Source organism: Phalaenopsis equestris, unplaced genomic scaffold (genome assembly GCF_001263595.1).
Source record: "Phalaenopsis equestris unplaced genomic scaffold, ASM126359v1 Scaffold000672, whole genome shotgun sequence".
NCBI classification, from domain to species: Eukaryota; Viridiplantae; Streptophyta; class Magnoliopsida; order Asparagales; family Orchidaceae; genus Phalaenopsis; species Phalaenopsis equestris.
The window spans coordinates 574,555-594,554 of NW_018165112.1; the positions used below are offsets into that span (position 1 = coordinate 574,555).

General features: G+C 32.6%; 1 protein-coding gene across 1 annotated transcript in view; it reads left to right on the forward strand.

The window, feature by feature from the left end:
- The first annotated feature begins 1,201 nt into the window (after positions 1–1,201).
- LOC110030206 (DNA-directed RNA polymerase I subunit 1-like) overlaps positions 1,202–20,000 on the forward strand; it is a 27,639-nt gene continuing 8,840 nt past the window's right edge. The window contains exons 1-16 of the mRNA XM_020732807.1: positions 1,202–1,503; positions 1,736–1,905; positions 5,684–5,843; positions 6,420–6,710; positions 6,963–7,136; positions 7,280–7,459; positions 7,735–7,888; positions 8,452–8,639; positions 8,739–8,853; positions 17,164–17,309; positions 18,015–18,103; positions 18,182–18,329; positions 18,420–18,638; positions 18,752–19,018; positions 19,121–19,265; positions 19,626–19,831. Coding sequence (XP_020588466.1) covers positions 1,474–1,503; positions 1,736–1,905; positions 5,684–5,843; positions 6,420–6,710; positions 6,963–7,136; positions 7,280–7,459; positions 7,735–7,888; positions 8,452–8,639; positions 8,739–8,853; positions 17,164–17,309; positions 18,015–18,103; positions 18,182–18,329; positions 18,420–18,638; positions 18,752–19,018; positions 19,121–19,265; positions 19,626–19,831 — 2,682 coding nt within the window. The 5' untranslated portion in view covers positions 1,202–1,473. The remainder of the gene's footprint in view (positions 1,504–1,735; positions 1,906–5,683; positions 5,844–6,419; positions 6,711–6,962; positions 7,137–7,279; positions 7,460–7,734; positions 7,889–8,451; positions 8,640–8,738; positions 8,854–17,163; positions 17,310–18,014; positions 18,104–18,181; positions 18,330–18,419; positions 18,639–18,751; positions 19,019–19,120; positions 19,266–19,625; positions 19,832–20,000) is intronic.

A 20,000-nucleotide genomic window follows, 5' to 3' on the forward strand; every position in this document is an offset into this window, starting at 1 on the left:
ATTAATTTATAAATTTATTATAAATTAGTTTTATAAATATATTATATATTAATTTTATATATTTAATTTATATAAAATTACTAACTAATTTATATATATAATTATAAATTAAATAAATTATAATTATATAATGAAATTAAAAATTATATATTATATAAATATAAAATTATATATATATGTATATATATAATTATAAACTATCTAATGACATGATTTTCTAACTTTTAGATTTAACTAAAACTAGGGATGTCTAAGAGAGGCTGTTAGGTTGTAATTAGAATTTAGTTTAAATAGGATTTAGTAAATCCAGTAATTCCAGATTTATCAAATCCTATAATGAGGTTAAACCTTCAAATTGTTTGGTTTATTAATGAGTAAATCCTAAAAAATCTTGAGAAATTGTTTGACAGTTTAAAAAAAATTACACAGATTTTATTTGTTGATACATCCAAATAAAAATATTAAATAAGGAAATACAAACGAGTATCTAAAGTCTTTTAAGTACATGAAAAATGGAACTTATATTAATTAATAATTAATTATACAAATTAATTAGTAATAAATTTAGTGTAAATCTATTACTCATTAAACAATAATTTCATACTAATAAATTCTTAATTAATTAATTATTATTATAGAATTAAGAATTGCTAAAATTTCATCAAATAATTTTAATATTCCCTTATATATTAATTAACTATTAAATAAGTACATATAAACTTAGATGATTATAGCTAATTTGGTATAAGATAATTATTAATTGATATTTATTAATTAAATTACTGGAATATTTATAATTATTAATTAATTATATATTAATTAAGTAAGTACATCTAAACTTAGATGATTATACATTTTATATTACTTAATTATAAATTTCATTAAACAATCTTAAAAATAACTTTATATATTAATTAACTATTAAATAAGTACATCTAAACTTAGATAATTATAGTTAATATAAGGTGATTATTAATTGATATTTATTAATTAAATTGTTCGAATAATAAAATCCTGATTAATTAATTATTATTATAGAAATTAAGAATTACTAAAATTTAATTAAATAATTTTAAATATTAATTAACTATTTAATAAGTACATCTAAACTTAGATGATTAATTTGATATAAGGTAATTATTAATTGTTATTTATTAATTAATTTGATATATTATTCTGGAATTCCCTGCCCGCTCCCGTTCAAAAATCCGCAAACCCTCGCTTCTGTCTCCGACATGGCGCATTCGCGAAAGAGTCGCCGATCTAGCTGGGAACACAAGTTTCGCCGAAGGAAGGACACGCTTCTGTGTCTCTCTCTCTAGGTTTCGACATCGCGCATTCGCGAAACAGTCGCCGAGCTAGCTGGGAAGACGGGTTTCGTACTTACCGAAGGAAGGACACGTTTTCCAGTTGCCGAAGCAAGCAAGGACCACGTAAACTCTAGTAGCTGACCTGCTGAAATCACCGCTCAAAATGTCTGACGCTCGCTTGCGACCTGATGAGGTACTGATGTTGGTTCAGCTTCTATTGATAGCTGTGTTTCACAATGTACTTGACTATTGATTGCTGTGTTTCACAGTTTACTTGACTGTCTGATATTCCAAGTGTAGTCTAAGACATTTTTCTCATTGAAAAAAATTGCCCGATATTTTTTTCCAAGCTTGTTTTCTTCTATATTACTTATATTGTTAATGAATTCTCTACAAAAGCTTAACATAAATTTTTTTTTGTGCAGGCTGCATCTGAAACTGTGGAGTGGATCAGTTTCAGCTTTTACTCTGCAGAAGAGGTTAGGAGGATAAGCTTCAAGGCAATTACCAAGTCAGAACTCCTTGATACCAAGGATTCACCTGTTCCGGATGGCTTGTATGACCCGGCATTGGGTCCGGTCAAGGACCTCGATACGTTAGTTCTTCCTAAAATTAGCATCTCCATAGGCATCATGTGCTTTCGTTTTTTCTAGTTCTTTTGAATTTTCAACTTTTATTGGGAATAAATTCACATTGTTCTATAACCATATCCAATGTTTTTTCTTCGGTATTTTTGCAATTCAACACATATACAAAGTTTCTCAACTCAATACCTAATAGTTGAAATCCTAAGCTCCCAACTAATAGAGTAACGTGACCTGGATCTCTAACATTTTGTGCAAAATTAAAGATGCATTGATTTGGACTTGTTAACTTTTGATTAATTTAAGCAAAGTATTTAGAATGTCTAATGCTAGTAGTTGTTTTCAATTCTTTTCCTATACCGGTAAAATTGCATTTCCTTCAAGAAAACCCTCAGATTTTACCTAATTTTACATTCATGATACATAATCTTCCCATGTTTTTTCTTTTTTTCCCCATCAAAGATTTTTGCAGTAGGAACTAACCGAATTTACTAAAAGTAGTGTACCCCATATTTCTTTTATTGAAATTATTGGAGAGTGCAAGGTTAGGAATTTTGTTGTGCTCTTTGATGTGTTTCCTGTAAATCAATCTTTTAATCATCATGGCCTGGGTGAGGAGTAGCTCTCAAAGATTTCAGTGCCTACTTTAGCCAATTTTATTCATTTCTTGAAAATTTATAGACTGCTCGCTATATTATAATTGACGAGATTTTAATTTTTTTAGGCTTTTTATGCTTAATGCACATTTTATTATTAATGATTATGTATACATTTGAAATAGTTGTCAATGATAAATTAATCTATATAATTTATCCAATCTATTATCATCTTCATTTTTATTGTTATTTGTGTTAATCTATGCACCTTATAGTGATGTATAAAGGTAAAATGTCGTGATTGACTTTGTTATCAGATGGGAGAAGTGTTGAAAGACTTATTTTTGGAAAAGAAAATTTTAAATATTAGGCTCAATGATAGTTTTATATTTTATTGGGATGAATGACGAATAACCTAGCATTACTTAACCGGGTTATCATGGTATTCAAAGGTTTTTTTATCCTGAAACAAATTCAAGAAAGTTGAATTCTTAAGACCCATGATATAGAAGCTTACAATTTATAAAAGAAGGTTTATCTCATCCTTCTTAGGGCTCTTTGTACACATCTTTAGGCCATAATTTGGGAATTAAACTTGTATTGTGGCTCCAATAGTTAAATGGCTAACTGACCAAAATGCATGACTTGAATACCAAAAAGTCAAAATATCTAAATTAATATATTGTACTTATTATTTTGCTTGACTAAGATAGATTCAATTCCAAGTGGGTAGTGTGATAGTATAATCATTAACTACAATAACTAAGTTGTTTGGATTTTGACAATTAATCTTTTACCAGGCTAATCTCTTCTTGAGATTTTTGAGCAATATTAGCTTTTATTTCAAACATAAGTTGATGTGAAATGTACATTTATGTGTGAAATGTGCATGCGCAAGCATTGTGTGCACACAAATTTATGTATGTGTGAGTGCATGATTGTCTACCTATGCATGTTATTGTTTGCATCTTGTTCGTGTGCATTTTTTCAGTACTATTCAAGCCAAATCGATTGTGTATGTATTTTGATAGAGTCAAGCCAAATCATGGAAATAACATCTTAAACCGTATTAATTTATGATATATTATTTAATTGTATTTGGTGTTTGATTAATGTTATTAGTTTAGGTCCTATGAATCTTAAAATCTATGAACCTTCTATAGAAATCAATGAAATGATAACCGAGTTTTTATCATTTTTTTCTCCTGTCATCAATTTTTTTTTTTTTGCCTGTGAGTTCTTGAGCACTTTGGTGGTTGTTTAACTGCCATCACAACTCTTCTTCTCCATATATCTCTTTTTTTAACTTTTCTTTACTTAGCCCCCTTGGTAGCATAGGCTTTCAATCTTCTCTTCTCCCTCATTTTCTTGTGCATGCTAGAATATAGGCAGCATTTAGGAGTGTAAACGAGTCGAGTCAAGTTGAGCTTGAGCTACCCTCGACTTCAAATTGAGCTCGATTAATTAATCGAGTTCGAGCTAGCTTTACCTTACGAAATCGAGCCGATTTGTTTAACATGAATAAAGGAAGAAATATTAATTTAAACTGGTGCTTTAATGAAATGAAAAATATATTGAGCATTTAGGAGATAATTAATAAACCAATTTTTACCTTAAAATAATCTCTTTTTATTTTGGTCTAAAAGCTTATAAATTTTGCTTTGTGGAAGAAGGCATGGAATATAATTTTAATTTCAACTCTAAGGTTTATATTTTTTTCCTCTTCCCATTTCCTTCTCTTCTCTGAACTCCACCCCCATGCCCCTTCTTTTTTTCTCTCTTTCTCTAAGCTGCCAAGCTCGTAAGTCTCTGTTCCAGAGACAAAAATGAGCAGAAAATGTAGAGAATGCTTAAATCATAGATATATATGCCTATACTTATTTTACTAATAAAAATAATCTCAGCCGCTCTTTTTTTATCATCGATTTCATGCACGAAAAATTGAAAAATAACAAAAGCCACTAAGAGTATTACATGATATTAGTTTGTTCAAGTAACAACTGCGATTTTAATAAGAACTCCAAGAAATGTTATTCAAATATATTTCTTATTTTGAGTATCAACATTTTCTTAATATATCAAAATGATCGATCTGAAGCGTGCAATGCAATATAATGATTTTTAATGATTATCGTGAATGCTAAAGTTTAGGGTATAATTTATTTATTGTACTTTGTTGTTATACTTAAAAAAAAATTAGGGTATGACACATTGGAAGGGTAGATGAGACCTTAGCCGATATTGGTCTGGTGAATGAAAAACTAATTACTGAAGAATAATTAACTTGGAAACTTTCTTATTCTACTACGACTTGGTAAGGATTAATTTGTGGAGCTTTTCTGCTAGGCAGTTGAGGCTGCTTTTCTCTGGTAGCTATTGCTGATCATGAATCAATGGTTCGCCTTTTTTTTTTCTTAAATTTTTTCCAAGCTTAGCTATAGCCCAGGGATACTCAATAGAAAGCCTTTCGGACTTTTGTATTTATGTATGATGCATTGGTCTTCTCACTATTGTGCTATATACTTATACTATTAGTTTGGTGATTTCCTAATTTTGTGCGATAATTTCATCAGTTTTTTTAAACTCATTTTAAGCAGGTTTGGATATTCTGAAATTTAAAATTTAAGTTGTCCCAAGTTTTGTTGGAGAAGAAGCTTTCTTTGCCATTTCTTACTGGAGATTGACTTCATCACTAAATTCTTCTGATGACGGTATGGTAGGATTAGAGTTGTCTGACCACTTGTTTAGCTTTTTATCCATTTGGATTGTGTAAAACTAAACCGTGATCTATTTTTGTGGCCATTCAAAGGAACCATCAAAACCTTTTGGAGGAGTGTAATGGCTTGATAATCTCTGCCAATGTTGTGGTGGCAGTTTTATTCACACGCCTGTGAATTTTTTTTGTTTTGGAACAGGTTTTGGTGTTTCTTCTAGACTTGATTCTTGGTGGTTAAGTTGAACAAATTCTTTGCGATTATTATGCGATAACAAAAAGCAACAGGGACCAGGTTAGATTTTTTAAAAGTGCAATTACCTTATTATGCTTTACTTATATCAGCTTTGTATTGTAGTTAATTGTAGTTTTTATGTACAAGGGTTAGATGCAATTTTTGGTAGTTATTTTAAATTCTTTGTTGTATTGTTTGGTTCTCTATTGGTTTAGTGATTGGAACATTTTACCCACTATTTGCAGGTGTAAGTCTTGTGGCCAACAAATTTTACATTGCCCGGGTCACTATGGTCATATTGAACTTGCAAGACCAATTTACAATCCATTGCTATTCCGGAGTCTTAAATATCTTCTTCAAATTGCTTGTTTTTATTGTCATAACTTTAGGATGGGTCATGAGAAGGTAGCTTCTTACAGCAAATCGTCTTTGTTTATTGCATTCTTTCATCTTTCCTTGTCACTTTTAACGTCATTGTTGCAACTATAATTTCATTATTATTAGTGACAAAGGTATTTTATTATATTACTAGTTATCTATGTTGCAAGAGATGATGAAAAATGCTACTATATTTAGTGTGTTGTTTTACTCATACTTAAGATACTTAATGAAAACTAATTCTTTTTATTATCTGCTTATGTTCTGGTTTTATGTAATGTAAGCTTAGCTAAATGGTTTTAGAGTCATTGTCCAATGCTTAGGATAATTATAATGTTCTAAATTGCATATTAATTAAAATATTAATTCTCAATTGTCTATTGCAATAATTCATCGTGTTAATTATGATCGGGAAAATAGTTTACCGTATAGTTGAAACCCCAAAATCTACTATCTGATTTCATTATGAATACTTCAACATTTACTATTCTAATTATTATTAGTTAGTTTTAAATTAGGCTCATTTGAATATATTATGATTAATATTGAAATATTTTGATTACTATGATTTTTCTATTTGTTGCTATAATGATAAGTTTTCAGGTTCGCAAATATGTTTCCATCCTGAGCCTTATCGTTGAAGGCAACGTTACTAAGGCCAAAAAGATGGCCGCTAACTTTTGGGATGAGGCAATTTTTGGGCCTGAAGATACAAAAAAGCACTCTTACTCACCTCCAGATGCAAACTATCTGAAAAGAAGTTGGACCTCCATTCAACAAGCTGAAGCTGCTTCTGTTCTACAGGAAATTATGCGAGAAAAGCCCAAGAAGTGTAACCACTGTAAAAAAATTAATCCGAAGCTTGAGAGTCGCACATTCTGTTGGTTGGAAATGGTATTCCTTGTACTTTATCGGATTTTCTTGGGGTTCAAAATGCGTGATCTGGACATTGATAATCTTGTATTCTTCTTTCACGTTCCACATATAATTAATATTTTCCCATGCTCTGAGACTAATAATTGTTAGAACCAAATGAGAGGGTTTATTAGGTTTGGGCCAAACAGTGAAGTTAAGGATTCCATTTGATTAGCATGATTAGTTGAGTATTTTAGATGTTTATTGACATCTATTATGTCGTACATGCAGTCTCATAGGACTTCTGAGCATAGAGCCAATGTTATTGAAGATTCTAGCTTAAGAACTACTTCCGGGGGTGATGGAGAACTATTGGATCCTCAAGCCAATCGATCCAGACAACTTCCTTATGAATTTCTAAAGCATATAGCATCATCTGAAAGGGTTGATTTGTCTTCTTCAGAGGTTCTTTACCACATTTCTTCTTGGGATTTCCATGGGATTTCCACATTTTGTAGTCCAATATGTTGGATGCTTTTGGATTAGCATATGTAGTACTTGTTTGCTTTTTATTATTTGTTAATTTGGGCTTGCTTGTATGTGAATAGGTCGAAGTTATTTTAAAAAACTTATGGAGGAAGGAATCAACGTTATGCATGCTTATATGTGACATTCAATGCAGACGTTTAAGGAATTTTGAGAGGGAAAACGGTTATGCAATGTTTTTCTTAAAGGCTCTTCTTGTTCCACCAAACCAGTTTCGTCCTCCTGCACATTGTGGGCAAGAGGTGAGCTGACTAAATTTTATTCCCAAGTCTTGAACTCTTTATATTATTTATGAAAATAGTATGAGATGAAGAAGACGTTGAGAAAGGGTACTTTGTGGACATAAGCTTTTCTCTTGGTTGTTGGGATTGCAACTTTATGGTTTGTGTTCTTTTATATTAATTTATTTTTGAATTGGAGAGATTAAACTAATATAATGGATCCCTAGTTAAATTTTTTTGCTAATTTTTTTTTGTAAAAGTACTTATAGATGCTTTTTGATGTCTTATTACTGTAGTTGTTGGAACATCCTCAAAATGTTTTGTTGAGCAGAGTTGTGGAAGCGAACATCTCCTTGGGCAATACTGAACATAGTCACCAAGATATCTTGCAAAAGTGGCGGGACCTCCAAAATAGTGTAAATTTGTTGTTTGATAACACAAAGGGATTTGGTACGTATTGCATATACTATAGTATTTTGTTGTGGTACACAAACACAAATATTTAAATTTTGAATATATATATATATATATATATATCAACCTATCTATCTATATTACATCTAGAATTTTCTTCAAAATTCAAATATTTGTTAGTAGTTTGATTGTGTTGACTATTATATTAAATGGTAAATAGTAAATGTAAATTTTAGCTGATATGTAGAAATTCTCAGCCATCCATGACTGGGTTGAATCAAAAGATTTAGCCCTATATGTATTTTTTCTTTTTATCTTAGTTTTTAATAGTATTTCCTTAAATTTTGTAATCCATGATTTATTATTCTTATTTCTATCATTGTTTTATGTTATTTTGCCTTTATTTTTGCCTTTGTACCTTTATTGAACTTTTGTTTCTTGTTGACGAGCTTGCCTAGGAGATTTGATCAATTCTTATTTACAGGAAGCTACTTGATCATCATATTTTTCCTTTTTTTGAGTGAGAGCTTATTTATTGTTTTTTTTTTCATTTTTTCTCAACGGTCCTTTGCTTATAATTTTTATGGTTTTTATGTTAGGTAGAAGTGATATAGCCCTAAATGGCATCCGCCAGCTGTTGGATAAGAAAGAAGGCATACTGCGCCAGAAAATGATGGGAAAAAGGGTTAATTTTGCATGTCGCTCAGTAATATCTCCAGATCCTTACTTGGCAGTTAATGAAATAGGAATTCCTCCTTATTTTGCTCTGAGGTTGACATATCCCGAGGCACGTTTCTCGTTTCATCTCAAGAGAATGTGATCTTTGTGCTTTTGCACATCTCAACATTGATTCCTTTATGTTTGCATTGAAATATGTTATTTGCAGAGAGTAACTCCCTGGAATGTTAATAAGCTAAGACAAGCTGTCATGAATGGCCCTAATTTTTATCCTGGAGCAACACATTATATGGAGAGAGAGAGGTTCTATACGTTGCAAGCAGGTAACATTTTCCTCATGTATGTCTTTAATTTTTTGTGCATTATAATCTTAAAATCTGCACATCTTGAGACTGTTTTAGCTTAACCCTGACATTTTTATTAAATGTTATTTCACATAGCTTCCTACTTCGTAAGTGTTTCTACTTCTCTACAGTCGATGTTCCAAACTGCCACAATATTTTTACCATTTTATTGATGAGAATCTCAAATTCTACTGTCATTAGAATCTAAAATGTTGGTGTTAAGAGATAAATTTGAAAGTTAAAATTTTACCAAATTAAAATTGACTTTAGATTTTAAATCCTTTAATTTTTGTAGTAATTTGCATTTGCATGCTTTTAAAGATGTCATATTCTTATGGTTTTAGTCCCATGATTACTTGGCCTTGGTTTAGTTGTTTCGTGTTAGAGATTTTTCAATTGAAATTTTTATCTTGATGGATCGTTGGGTGTTTTCTTCTTTGATGATTATTGGCATATGGATTTTGTATTTTATACATTATAGTATGTTTCTTCTTTGCATTTTCTAGGTTGTACCAATGTTTAGATCATGCGATTGATTTGGTTCTTGGACTTCCTTATAGTTGAGGCCAAATCGTTATTGCATAGTTGCTTTTAAAGTTTTGATTTTGTTGTAAATATGTTTTTGAGGCTTTTAAATTAACATTCAATATTGAATTAATGTTTTTTTTCATGTGCAAATCCTTTTTGTTTTCGGATTGAACCGTTGATCGTGTATGACTTGATTGTAGGAGTTTGACGTGGACTTGACCTCCATTTTGCACTCCAGACGGAACCAAGTTTTGTTTGGGGGAGGGGGATGGGTTTTTTGAAATTTCTCGCCAACGGGGGTGGGCCGACTCCTTAATGCCCTTATTTTGTCTTTCTTATAAGTAGTTTAGGGATCTTTTATCTTCTTAAGCATAAATAATATCCGTAAAACTTGCTTGGGGACTTAATGCCTTATTTTATATTAGTGGAGATTATTTTCTTTAGTTTTTCTCTTGTTTATAGTGTTGTCTGCTCGTCCTTTTCAAACGGTGTACTTGTAGCTTGATTATGAATAGGCGATGAATCTGTCTCGACGCCCGTATCCTCTCAGCTAAAGAAGTCATCGTTCTCTGTTTTTTTTCCTTGGATACCTGTAAAATTATCTCCCATAGCTATGTGGATGTCGCGAAGTAGGGAACATTGTCGTTCACATTAGCAGTATAATGCTCTAGAGGTATCGGGGGTACCCGAGCTCATCTTTTCTGAAGGTTTAAAATTGCAAAGCACAAACCCTTAGATGCAACATTAGAAATAAAAAAAGTATAACTACTCTATTTAAGTTTTATGAAACTGTGGGGTCTCAGAGAATAATGTATAAACTAACGAATTTGTCACTACAAGAAGATAACCGATCTTAAATAAATGTGAATACTTAGTTGCCTTTATCGAGCTCGTATATGTCATATATGCATATCACCAAAAAAATTCATCTAGAAGATCCTCATAAGTACTGAAAATGGAGAGGAACTTGGTTGCTTTCATTGGGATTTCACACGTGTCAATAACTAATAACATGATGGCCATCCAAAAGAATCAATAAAGTCGAATATCTCATCACAGACCTCTAAAATAAAAAAAATTAAACATGCAATAAAAAATTTATATTACATATTATGCCTACGGTTGCCTCATCAACCATTGATGTGGGAAAAAATACGTGCAAAAGAACTGGAAATAAAATGTACCCAAGATTGAAATTCAAAATGTATATCATTCCATAAATGTCAATACAATAAACAAAATTTATTTTCACAATACATTGTAAACAAACTAATAGCAAAGAAATATATAACATTCTTTCAACCCTTAGTGATGACATCATTGATTTATTCTCTCAATTCTATCATCTTCTCTAAACCCGCACCATCATGCTTTTAAGTCTCAGACAAATCGTCTTCTACCTGTGATATACGTTGCCCGAGACGATATTCATTTATTTCAATAGGGACATGTGAATGATCTTCATCTGCCCTATTGAAGTCAATATCACTACATGAAGGATGTCGTCAAATGTTGTTGTGGAAAGTCATTGTAGCGACCACCATGTGGACTTGTTTGCTAAACAAATATGCCTGCATATCCCGTAGTATTACTTATTTTTTCTTTCAAACTCCAAATATTATTTCAATGTCACCACGTAAGGATGAGTGTCTCTTGCTAAACATTTTTTTCCTACCTTGAGCAACATTTCTAGTTCTTTCAAAACCAGGAATGTAATATTTGATATCAAGAAATGACTTGAGAAACCTTCTCTGTAAGGGATATCCAATATCTGCCAAATAATTTTTATCTGGTGGTGGGCGCAGAAAGTTATATTTTTGAATTTTTGTCGTAAATTTGAATATCCGACTGTCGTGTGTATTTCTTCCCGTCATTGAAATGTGCATTTGCATTAAAATTATAAAAGACCCCTACAAAAAGGGTTACAAAATGGGTGATAAAAGTCCCCAAAAAAGCAAAACAGAAAACTATACCCGACGGGCATTTACAAAATATGCACTATCTTCATTTAAAGCGAAAAAAAGTGGGTCCTTGCCATTTACATGATGCAAAGTAAAATCACTTAATAAAGCCATCTTTGCACAAGGGCTGCCATGTTGTTTTCTCTCTTTGTATGTTTGAACAAAACTTGCTTGAATTGAAGCAAGAAAGCAAAATTTGGATTGTCGGGAGACTGATGTTGCCCATAACAAAGTGCAACACATGTTAACGTCATATACAACCAGGGCATTTTGTGTTGGTGAACCACATTGCCCGATGAATGCGATCTTTTCACTATTCGATATACGTATATCCGCATGTGTTTCATTAATTGCTCCAATCGCTCCAATGCAATCCTAAAACATTTAACAAAAGCAATTGAATTACTTTGTTCAATCAAATTCAAGTAAGTATGAATATATTGATTTACCTTAAAATTTGACATATAACGTATGCCTTGTGAGATCTGTATGTAGGTACTTTGGAATGTTGGGTTCTCGGGTTTGATGATTTTTTATGCTAAACTGACAAGAGCATTCAACCCAATTGAATACATATGCAAATTTTTTTAGGTGAGTGCTGAAATTGTTTCATGCCTCCTCTCATAAGTTATTCTGCGATAAAATGTAGAGTGTTATTGTTATCACCTCTTCGTAAGTCTGTATGGAGGTCCTTTGGAATGTTGAGTCCTCGGGTTTGATGATTTTTGATAATAAATTGGCCAGGGCATTCAACCTAATTGAATACATCTGCAGATCATTTTAGAAGAGTGTTGAAATTGCTCAATGCCTCCTCTCATAAGTTCATTCTGTGATAAAATGTAGAGGATTATTGTTATCACCTCTCTGTAGGTCATCTTGGAGGAGCCATAAAATCCATGATTTTTGTGCAGCTCTTCCAATAAATCGATGAATAATGGCTGAGTCATTCAGAACATATTGCTAAATTTTGTTGGGCGACCCGCAAACAACTCCCCAACCCACTTATCATCAATGAATATAAATGTCATGCAAGTAGAGCAAGCAATATATGAATTGTAGTAGTCATACATTAAGCATAACACAACTGAAATTCTTCTTCTACGTTTTTCTCTATCCATATCATTCATTGTTTATGCAACTACCATGTATAAATAAGTGCAAATTAGCTAGAACATAGTGAAATAAAAATGTATCCAACAAATAAGATTTAAGCATAATGAAAGTAGCATATAACATGTCCTTAGAAAAAATAAAAATAAATGTATGACAAACAAAATTCAATGCATGCATTCTGGTTGTCATGAAATTAACACAAGTAATTGATCCTACGGTCAGGGGCCATCGATATAAAGAACTCTCTTCCGGTCATGTCTTCAAGCAACTTCATAGAGAACAAGTAAAAGGACATGCCCTCGTAAATTTTTGGAGTTCCTTCATAATTCACATGACTTGCTGAATAGAAGTTGCTTGTGATGTGCTAAGGTCATTGGTGCTTGAAGCAACTAACTGTGAAATTTGACTTACAGTGAAAACTTCTCCATCTTTTATCTTTTTCTCAACTCTAGGACATTTGAATCAACTAGTAGATCTAACTTCATTAAGGTTAGTGCTAGGGCTTTCATTGCAGCAATTTGCTCGGCATCAACACGCACAGCTCTGCCAGCGAATCCTTTCTTATTTGGGGCCCATGCATAATCTTCCGTGGCCACGACTTCACCAAGCAAACAATCCAACTTTTCTTCAAGTGCTGGGTCAGCTAAATTTAAATTTTTTTAACATTTTACGCATTCTACAAATTAATGAATGATTGATATGTTGATGTAACTACAAGAAATATAGATGGTGAAGGACATGACGTTTTATAAATTCTCATATTCAATCTCTTTGCCCACCATTTTTCCAAAACATCGATGGTTCGCTTTATCAGATCCTAACCCAAGCCCATGGATCATCGCTTCAACTCTTCCATATTTTTCAGTACCTTTTTAACTGATCCTACTTGTCTTTCAATTGTATAATATCATATTCTCTTTTTTTGCTTTCCTTGAACTTTGTATATTCTCTCAACTCTTCTTGTTAAATAGGTGGTTGATCTACTTCTCAAATCCGGCTCTTTAAGGCAGAGATCGCAAAACATTAGTTTAATTTTTTTATCCTTCATCATAGAAGAACTAATCTCTTTTGTCTTACCCATCATGTTTACTAGCATGAATAGAGATGAACAACATAGACTTATGACATACAGTAAAATTTTTTTTCATGTAACCCGAAAAAGTAATATTATAAAAAAATCACATCTGGAAAGGTAACAGAAAAGAACAAACAATTCACCACCACTCCATCCACTAACAACACTACCACCACACCATCAACACACAACTACTACACTTCATCAACAACAAGCCACCACCACCCTCACATCATCAACAACAAGCCACTAACACCACACCATCAACACACTATCACCTCCACTCCCATTTACACACACCAAAACCACCACAACAACACTACCACAACCACCACAACCAACCCAACACACCACTGCCACCACAATAACACTATCACAACCAACCCAACCAAACCAACACATCACCACCACTACACCAACTAGTCACAACCACCACACCATCAACACTATCACAACCACCACTCCCATCTACACACTGCTGCAACCACCACACCACCAACACACCATCACATAGAAATCCCTATAGGGCACAAACCGCCAATAGCAACCCATCAAAGAGAATGGCTGTAAAATGCTAATAGCCACCCACATACTTCAATTCCTCCATAGAGGAAAGCCATAAACAACAAACATCATCCCCAAAATTATGAATACTTTAATTCCTCCATAGAGAAAATCCATAAACCGCCATCATCACCATATAATTGAATGCTTCAATTCCTTCATAGAGAAAAGAGACAAACCACAAATGCTTACAAACAACCAAAATTTTGTGGAGCATTGCCAAAAAAAAAAACAAAGATCAAAGAGCCAAAATAGCAAAGACCACAAACAACCAAAATTCACAAAAAGAAATAAATGCAACCGGGCATTACCCCCTTTTGAAAGCACATATTTATAATTTTCATAGAGCATGGCCACAACTCAAAAAAAGCAAGCCATGTGGCTCAAAACCGCAAAGTGCAAAAAATAATGTGCATCAAAGGAGAGGGTAAAAGTTACCAGAGGGGCAATAGGGAACAAGGGGAACCAACAAAGAAGGTAGTGAAGTCGTTTTCCCACCACGAGATAGGAGGAGCAAGTACCCAAAGAAGAGTTCTGAGAGGAGTATTGGGAGCTACGCAGAGGAGACTAATTTCCCAGGGCAGAGGGTGAGAAAGAAGAAAGGGGAGCGCGAGAAAAGTTACCTAGGGTCAGTGTCACGATTCGGGTTAGGAGTTAGGGCAGAGACAAAAGAGGAGTGGGGGAGAGGAGAAAAATACCACGCAAGCCAATTGAAGAAACGCAGGCAGCTCATTTAATGAAATTATTCTAATAAGCTGCCACACCACGATTTTCAAACAAGTATTTTAGTGTTTTCAAAACGTGCCACAACAAAAAAGTTGTCCCATGCACCCTAAATCTCAAAATTTTGGCCAAATCTAAATCTAGACCCTACCGTTGATTGAAACCTTAATCGGGAACAAATCATGTTTTCCAGGTGAAATCTATAAAGAGGTATTTAAGAGCTTACTATGGAGGATGTGTAGAGAGTAAGTTCTTAATTACAACAAAGACTTGTTGAACTTGAAAGATGATAATTTGTATAGATTATCAATAGCCATAATGGTGATCAACTAGATGGAGAAGAAGAGGTGAAACATTTTCACCAATGAAGCTCGATCGATGAAGAACCAATGCCCCGTCTATTTGGCATTAGGTTTAGAAGAAGGGAGAGATTGACTTGCCAAATTTGTATGAGCGTATGGATTGGGATGAATTCATTGATTGGCTTCTGTGAAATAGATTTTTGAGTGCAAAGACATTCCACAAAATAGGATAGTTAAATTGGTAACTATCAAATTCAGCAACAATACTTATCTATGGTTGGAGAATCTTAATTGCATTTGTCTTCGTGACGGAAAGAACAAGATTACTACGTAGTCTAAGATGAAGAGAGAGATGCAAGAACATTATCTTTCTTCATATTATTGACAAGCTGCTTTTTTGAAATTGGATTCAGAAGAAAAAAAGCTTATTGAGGACTCTTATACATAAAGTTCTTCATCATCTTTCACCCTAAGTGTATGAATTTTCTACTCTTTCACGACCTCCTCTAAATCCGGGACAACGAACAAGTCGTTAAGTGAAGAGGAGGGGTAAAAGGAATATTTGAAGTCAAAGCAAAGTTGTTGACCCTAAATGCAGTCCTTGAGAATTGAATACCAATCACACCAATCTTCCCATCATTCAATAACATAAAACTTTCATCTCTTATTATGTAAAACATTTATTGGATTTTAATTTTTTTGCTGAAATTGTTTAATTTTTTTTTCATATTCTGTTTGATAAAGAAGTATTATCCGTGGTGGTTGATTCCCTTCTCTTTTTATTTAGTATCTTATAAGTGTAGTTAATCATGAGATTTTTACATACCAACCACCCAAAATATTTAATACAACATTTCAACCTCCTAAACTTTAAATACAATATTTTAATAATTTTTTCATTACAAACACCTCCTAAACTCACTCATGAAGTTTTTAGTGAATGTTTTGGGTGGTTAAAATCGTATATTTAAGATTTGGGAAATTTACATACATAGCACCTAATTATTATGTATTTACTTATCTTGCGCCCAAACTTTACTTTTTACAGTTAAGCACCTTTTCCTATGTTTGAAAATATGTATGAAAAGGTGGATTACACTTTTTTTTATAGTTAGGATGCTTAAACTGTAAAAATCAAAGTTTGGGTGTGAGATGAATAAATACATAAGATTTGGGTGCTATGTAAAAACCCCTTAAGATTTTGGGTGGTTAAAATGTTATATTAAATGTTTTGGAAGGTTGGTATGTAAAACTCCTTTGATCATTTACTCTTATTCTTTACCCATTTTGCATTTTTAAACATTCTAAGATGTTTTGCAATCCTCATTTCAAGTTGGCGTTTCAACAAAATGGTACTTTTTTGTCAAATGGATTTTCTCATCATTCCATTAAAAAGTCTCTTTTATATTTATCATTTATGTTGTTTATAGTTATTGAAAAGCCATTTCTTAGCCACTTTCTTTGTTGACTTTACATTTTGGTCCATCATAATTTTGATTCAATTTTTTATAATCCTGATTGTTTTTCAAATATTCACCTTTGTGCATATATTACTTACCCTTTTTTATCTTATATAATTTTAATCAATTTATTATTTAAATTCTATAATTCTCATTTATCCAGGAGGAGAGAAGCAATCTCCATTGAACTTTGGATTTTTTTTGCAGAGAGAAAAATTGCAGTTTTTCTTTATTCACTAAAGTTTATTAGATTCCAAGACAGGCACAATAATTCAACTTGGCATTATTGACTTAGCAGATGTCTGAATATGGACCTGCTCTTGAAGTTATCTTGATCCAATATATTTTATATTTATGCTTTTCTATACGCTTTATTTTGCAACTGTTTGTTCATGTAAACTTTTCTCTAACTAGTAACATAGTTTCATCGCAAGAAATAAAAAGTTGATAGTTTTCTATTTTCTTTATGCTGGATTGCAATCTTTTATGACTTATTTTTTTACTTTTCTGTCTTTAGCACCCCTTCCTTTTTCTTGGTAGTGAATAATAAAGTTCAAAAACAGGTATGGACATGCGAAATGCAATTTCAAGGAAATTACCCACATCAAGGGCAGTTACTAAGGTGGGAATGGGCCCAGAAACAAAATTTGAAGCGAAATTTGTATATCGTCATTTGCAAGATGGGGACATAGTTCTAGTTAATCGACAGGTATAGGTTTTTCTCTGTTATTTATTTAAATCAATAGGAGGTTCAACTTTAAATTATGATGCACATGTAGAGGAATGTGCTTAGAATAACATTAATTCGCATGTTCTTTCCTTCCTATCTACTTGATTTTCTAACTGATTTTTTGTTAGATTTTACACCTCAACAAACTTACTAGAATTTCATGACAAAATTTATTTGAGGATAATGAACTATACTTAGTGATAAAACGTAATGTAATGAAATTATTAAGTGCAGTGCTTTGCTCAATAAATCATAGTTTTTTTAATACATATTTTTTTGTACTTTCTATTGAGCAAAGCCCTGCACGTATTATCGAAAACTTGAACACAATTTCTTTGAAAGTTTAGAAAGTTTATATTCTGTAGCCTAGTTATAGATTCATTGAACCTGGAGAAATCCTCCAAGTAATATGTTTTATGTCTCAATTTTCATTTTAATTGCTCTTAATTAGGGAACATTTAATGTCTTGGTTGTTTGTGAACAGAGGGTTATTAAAGCAAATGAGCATTAGTTTGTACAGCATTATAAAAGCAGTTTAGCTTTGCATTTTTTGATTCTTTTTTCAGTAACGAGCCATTTCGTTGTTTGTTCTCTACAAGTTAAATAAATTTTTAAAAAAATGCTCTTCTTCTTTATGAATGCATTTGTTTTATGCTCATATTAATTTTACATATGATTTGACAGCCGACGCTGCACAAGCCCAGCATGATGGCTCATGTTGTACGGGTAATGAATGGAGAAAAAACAATTCGTATGCACTATGCCAATTGCAGGTCCTAATTACGCTTTTCATTTTTTGTTTGGGAACCTTTTTTTTGTTACATTCTATTTATAAAATCTTCTCCTTGTAGCACTTACAATGCTGACTTTGACGGAGATGAAATGAATGTTCATTTTCCTCAAGATGAGATTTCACGAGCGGAGTGTGTTCACATTGTTAATGCCAATAAGCAGTATATTGTTCCAACCAGCGGGAATCCCATAAGAAGTCTCATACAGGTATGAATCCTATTGTTTGCAATATATTTTGGTGACATTACATTTCTCGTTAAAAAATTGATGGCTTTTTGAATCTCTTAAATTATATAGGATCATATTGTAAGCGCTGTGCTCCTAACAAAGATGGACACATTTCTAACTCGTGAAGAGTACAGTCAGCTTTTATATGTTTCCTGTGTACCACCCCCATCTTATAGTTCTCAGGCTATTAATTTTGGCCAAAAGATTTCTGCTGTAGTTGTCGCTGATGATATTCAGCCCCTTCCTCCTGCTATATGGAAGCCGAAACTGTTGTGGACAGGAAAACAGGTTAGTTATAGTCCATTTGATTATTCATACGCATCAATAATGGAGTTTTTTTGTCTTTAAATTGTCAAGAATTAACTTAGATACATCAGGTGTCAATTCGGTGTTATGTGTAGGTCATTACGGCAATTCTACATCATCTGATAAAGGGTCGTGAACCACTTACTGTTCAGAAAGAGGGAAGGATTCCCAAGGAGTATTTTGGAAAAGATGCTATTGAAAGGAAATTGTTTGTTTACAACAATGAGCTTGTGCATGGGATTATTGACAAAGCTCAATTTGGAAAATGCGGTTTAGTTCATACTATCCATGAACTTTATGGTGCAGACATTGCTGGGCAATTACTTGCAGTGTTCAGTCGCTTATTCACCTTCTTTCTGCAAGTTGGTGCTTCTCGTTTTTGTCTGATGTTTCTTTATATGCTCCATAGCTCACTCATATATCATCAACATTCTAGTATGATTAATATTAGCTTCTATTCACAGATGCATGGTTTTACATGTGGAGTGGATGATCTTTTGGTTTTCGAAAAATCGGATAAGAAGAGGAAAAGAATACTGGAAAACAGCGAATGTCTCAGTGAAGATGTTCATTCTCGGTTTACAAAAGCTACAACAAATGATTTGAAAGGTACGCCAATTTTATGGTATATATTTGCTGGATTTTCTTATTGGAACCTCAAAAATGTTTGCTCTTGTTCGCCTTTTTCCTTGAATAATTTTGATTTAACATTTGCTTTCTTTTTCTTTTTGTTTGATATCATGGAGCTGAAATGTCCTTCTGAATTTTCTGGAAAATTAATCAATAAAGATTTTATATAATAGGCTTTTTAGAGATGCATTAAATTATTTTTATTCTTGGACGGAAGCTACACTTTTTTTTCAAATAACATCTGGTTCGCGATTTATTTAATTCGTGTGATTCTTTTGAATCTAATATTTTAGAGGTTATTCTATCACAATGTTTGCCAACTTGCTTTGATCATTTTAGATCCATTGAAGTTGCTGAAAGAAACTGAGAAAGTTGTCAGGAGAAACGGAGAATCTGCAGTAACAAGGCTAGATAGGATGATGTCAAATTCTCTGAATGCTCTTACTTCCGAAGTTAATAGCGTGTTATTCCCTGGTGGCTTGCAGAAACCATTTCCTACTAACTGCTTGTCTCTGATGACTTCAACTGGAGCGAAAGGTGGCCTGGTAAACTTTTTTTCTCTTTTCTTACCTTGTAAAATTTAATTCTGATAAACTTGCCAAATTCACCCCCAAAACTATTAAGTTATCATAGCGGGTTCTATGGTTTCACAATTTTTTTTATCCAATATCTACTAACTAGCGAAATGCCATATAAGTGATGGGTAAGTCTAAT